Below are 2,668 nucleotides of genomic sequence, written 5' to 3' on the forward strand. Positions count from 1 at the left end.
TGATTATTAATATTTTCTTTTAGGTTATACAGTCATATATTTCAGTGTCTTTATCTTGACATACTGAAGTAAAATATGCCCTTCATTGAATTCAACGTCTTATGCCTCTTTATTCCAGCATAATTATTACTTTAGGTAGGACCTATAAATGGGCTGGAAGATGAGGTCGAGCTCCACGGTCTCCAGGGGGAGGATCGTCCCGAAGCCGTCGTTGGGCTGGATGTCCACAAACTGCGCAGGAACCACGGGCACCGGGGAGAACACACAGCGTCTGCCGGCGCGTCACGGGGACCGCGGCACACGGGCCGGGGCGGCAGTGACGTGCACACAGGTGTCCGCGTTAGTGTGCGAGCACGGCTGTGTGCATGTGAGCGCATGTGGGTCTGTGCACACGTGACCGTCTGCATGTGTGCCTGCATGTCTGTGAGTATATGCATGCCTGTGCACATGTCTGCGTGCATGTGAGCACATGCTGTGTGTGTGTTTGAGCATTGAGTACATGCTTGCGAATGTGCATGTGAGCACATGTGTATAGTGTGCATGTGAGTGTCTGTGTGCATGTGAACACATGTGTGTAGTGTGATGGACGGTGAGGTACAGAGGGGCAGCTCCAGGAGAGGACGGGCAACCAGGGAGAGGCCTCATCTGGCAGGAAGGGAGGCAGAGGATCTGGAGTCTGTGGGTGCGGCGGCCAGAGCAGGAGAGCGAGGGATGGAGAAAGGCAGGGTGAGGCAGCGACGGGCAGGGGGGACGGAGGGAGGGACGAGCAGAGAGAGCCGGGCAGAGGAGTGGGCAGGGAGGCATGGAGGGCAGGGAGGGGGAGGCGGCTTGGACTCGGGGTCAGCAGTCACCTGACCTGTGCCCAGAGCTTCCTGACTCAGTCCCTGCCCCCACGCCCGCCCTGCCCAGGTGACGTACCTTGGGGACCCCGACGAACCCAAACTCCTGGGGCAGGAGGGAGAGGTTGCAGACGCTGACCGGGGTCCTGACGGCCTCGTAGATGGTGCAGTAGCCGAAGTCCACCTCCAAGGGGCTGAGCTCCAGGTCCGAGGTGGTGACGGTGGCGTGGACGGTGAACTCTATGGGCTTGACCTGGCGGACAAAGGGCCAGCGCATGCCAGTCACGGACCACCAGGAGCCTCGCTGCGGCCGCGGGGCCCTCACGGACACGGCTCGCCCTTCAGAGAACCCCCTCTTCTGCCACCCAACCTGCAAGGACGTGGATGCCGCTGTAACAGGTGCCAAGGGGAGATGCGGGAGTGAGCACATGTGTGCGTGTCCTGAGCGTGCGCATGCCCGCGCACTGCGGTCTGGTGTGAGGTCAGTGGCGGGTGGTGAGTGTGAGCAGGTGTGTGAGTGTGTGGCACACGGGGTCTGGGTGCTGGGACCGCCCGCAGCCTGGGGAGCTCCCGGCCCCACTGACCCACACTCCCCACTGCATCTTCCCGGCAGGGGCCGCCTTGTGAGGCCTGGCGACGGGAAACCTGCCGGGGCCCAAATCTCAGAGCAGCCCCTGCTTCCCAAACCCCAGGGAGGCCCCAGACCTGGTCAGCCACGCGGATGGTCAGCGGGGCCTCCAGAATCCGGCTCTCCCTGTCGAAGTACTTGCCCGCGTCCTCCGGGAGCGTGTGTCTGCAAGAGACGGCGCCGCTCGCATGTGCTCCTCTCGTTTATACTTTGGGAAACGCCAGCGAAACTGACCTGAGTGGTGCGCACACACGTGTGTGTGTGTGTGTGTGTGATTGATGTCAGAGAGGGAGGGAGAGGGAGAGAGAATCATCAATTGGCTGCTGCCTGCACGCCCCCCATACCCAGGCCTGTATCCCGACTGGGAGTCGAACCCAGGACCCTTCAGTCCGCAGGCTGATGTATTTTTTATTTAAATATTTCTATATATATATGTATTTTTAATCTGGTGGTGCTTTTAGATCCTGCAGTCAGTCCTGACTGGTAGCTCAGCTGGTTAGAGCATCATCCCCACATGCCAGGGTGCAGGTTTGAGCCCGATCGGGGCATAGACAAGCAGCAACCAATGAACGCATCAATAAGGCGACAACAAACCGCTCCGCCCCGCCTTCTCCAGAATAAAGTGAGTAAACCAGCAGGAGCTACGGGAGGCGGGAAATGCAGGGCGCACGAAGCTACCCTGGGCACCGCCTCCCGGTCTCCGCCCGGGACCCCGCCCAGCCGGCCCGTGCCCGGCGCTCACCGTGGCAGGAACTTGAGCTGCACCGAGTAGGTCGACAGGGCCTGGATGTAGCCCGTCTCTGGCAGGAGCTCCATGTGGCCCCTGAGCTCCTTGCACACCTCGAACTTCAGACGCAGGGCCGCCTTGGACCTGCAGCAGGAGGGGGGCCGGGACCGTGTGGCTCAGTGCCCGCTGGGCCTGTCAGCTCTCACCACCCGCCCCAGGGCGCTCGGGCACCCCCTCGCCAAGCTGCGCCTTGACGTCACAGCCAGGGTCTCCCAGCCCTGCCTCTCAGGGGCTCGCTTTCCCGCCCCGACGTCAGGTGAGAATTCTCCTGAGTGAAAACACCACGAGGGCTTCCTGGGCGGACCCCTGCCAGGCAGGCGCTGCTGCAGAGCCTGGAGGCGTCGGGGTGATGGGGGGACCCTGCCTGACTGGCTTCTGCCCCCTCCCGCCCAGGCACAGGCTCTGCCGGACGCT

General features: G+C 61.7%; 1 protein-coding gene across 1 annotated transcript in view; it reads right to left on the minus strand.

Annotated features, from left to right (window-relative positions):
* Positions 1–2,668, minus strand: part of CFAP74 (cilia and flagella associated protein 74) — a 42,657-nt gene that overhangs the window by 7,194 nt on the left and 32,795 nt on the right. Inside the window, 4 exon segments of the mRNA XM_006772562.2 lie at positions 131–231; positions 919–1,092; positions 1,545–1,632; positions 2,210–2,338. Of these exon segments, the coding sequence (XP_006772625.2) occupies positions 131–231; positions 919–1,092; positions 1,545–1,632; positions 2,210–2,338 (492 nt within the window).

Source organism: Myotis davidii, unplaced genomic scaffold (genome assembly GCF_000327345.1).
Source record: "Myotis davidii unplaced genomic scaffold, ASM32734v1 scaffold586, whole genome shotgun sequence".
Taxonomy (NCBI): Eukaryota; Metazoa; Chordata; class Mammalia; order Chiroptera; family Vespertilionidae; genus Myotis; species Myotis davidii.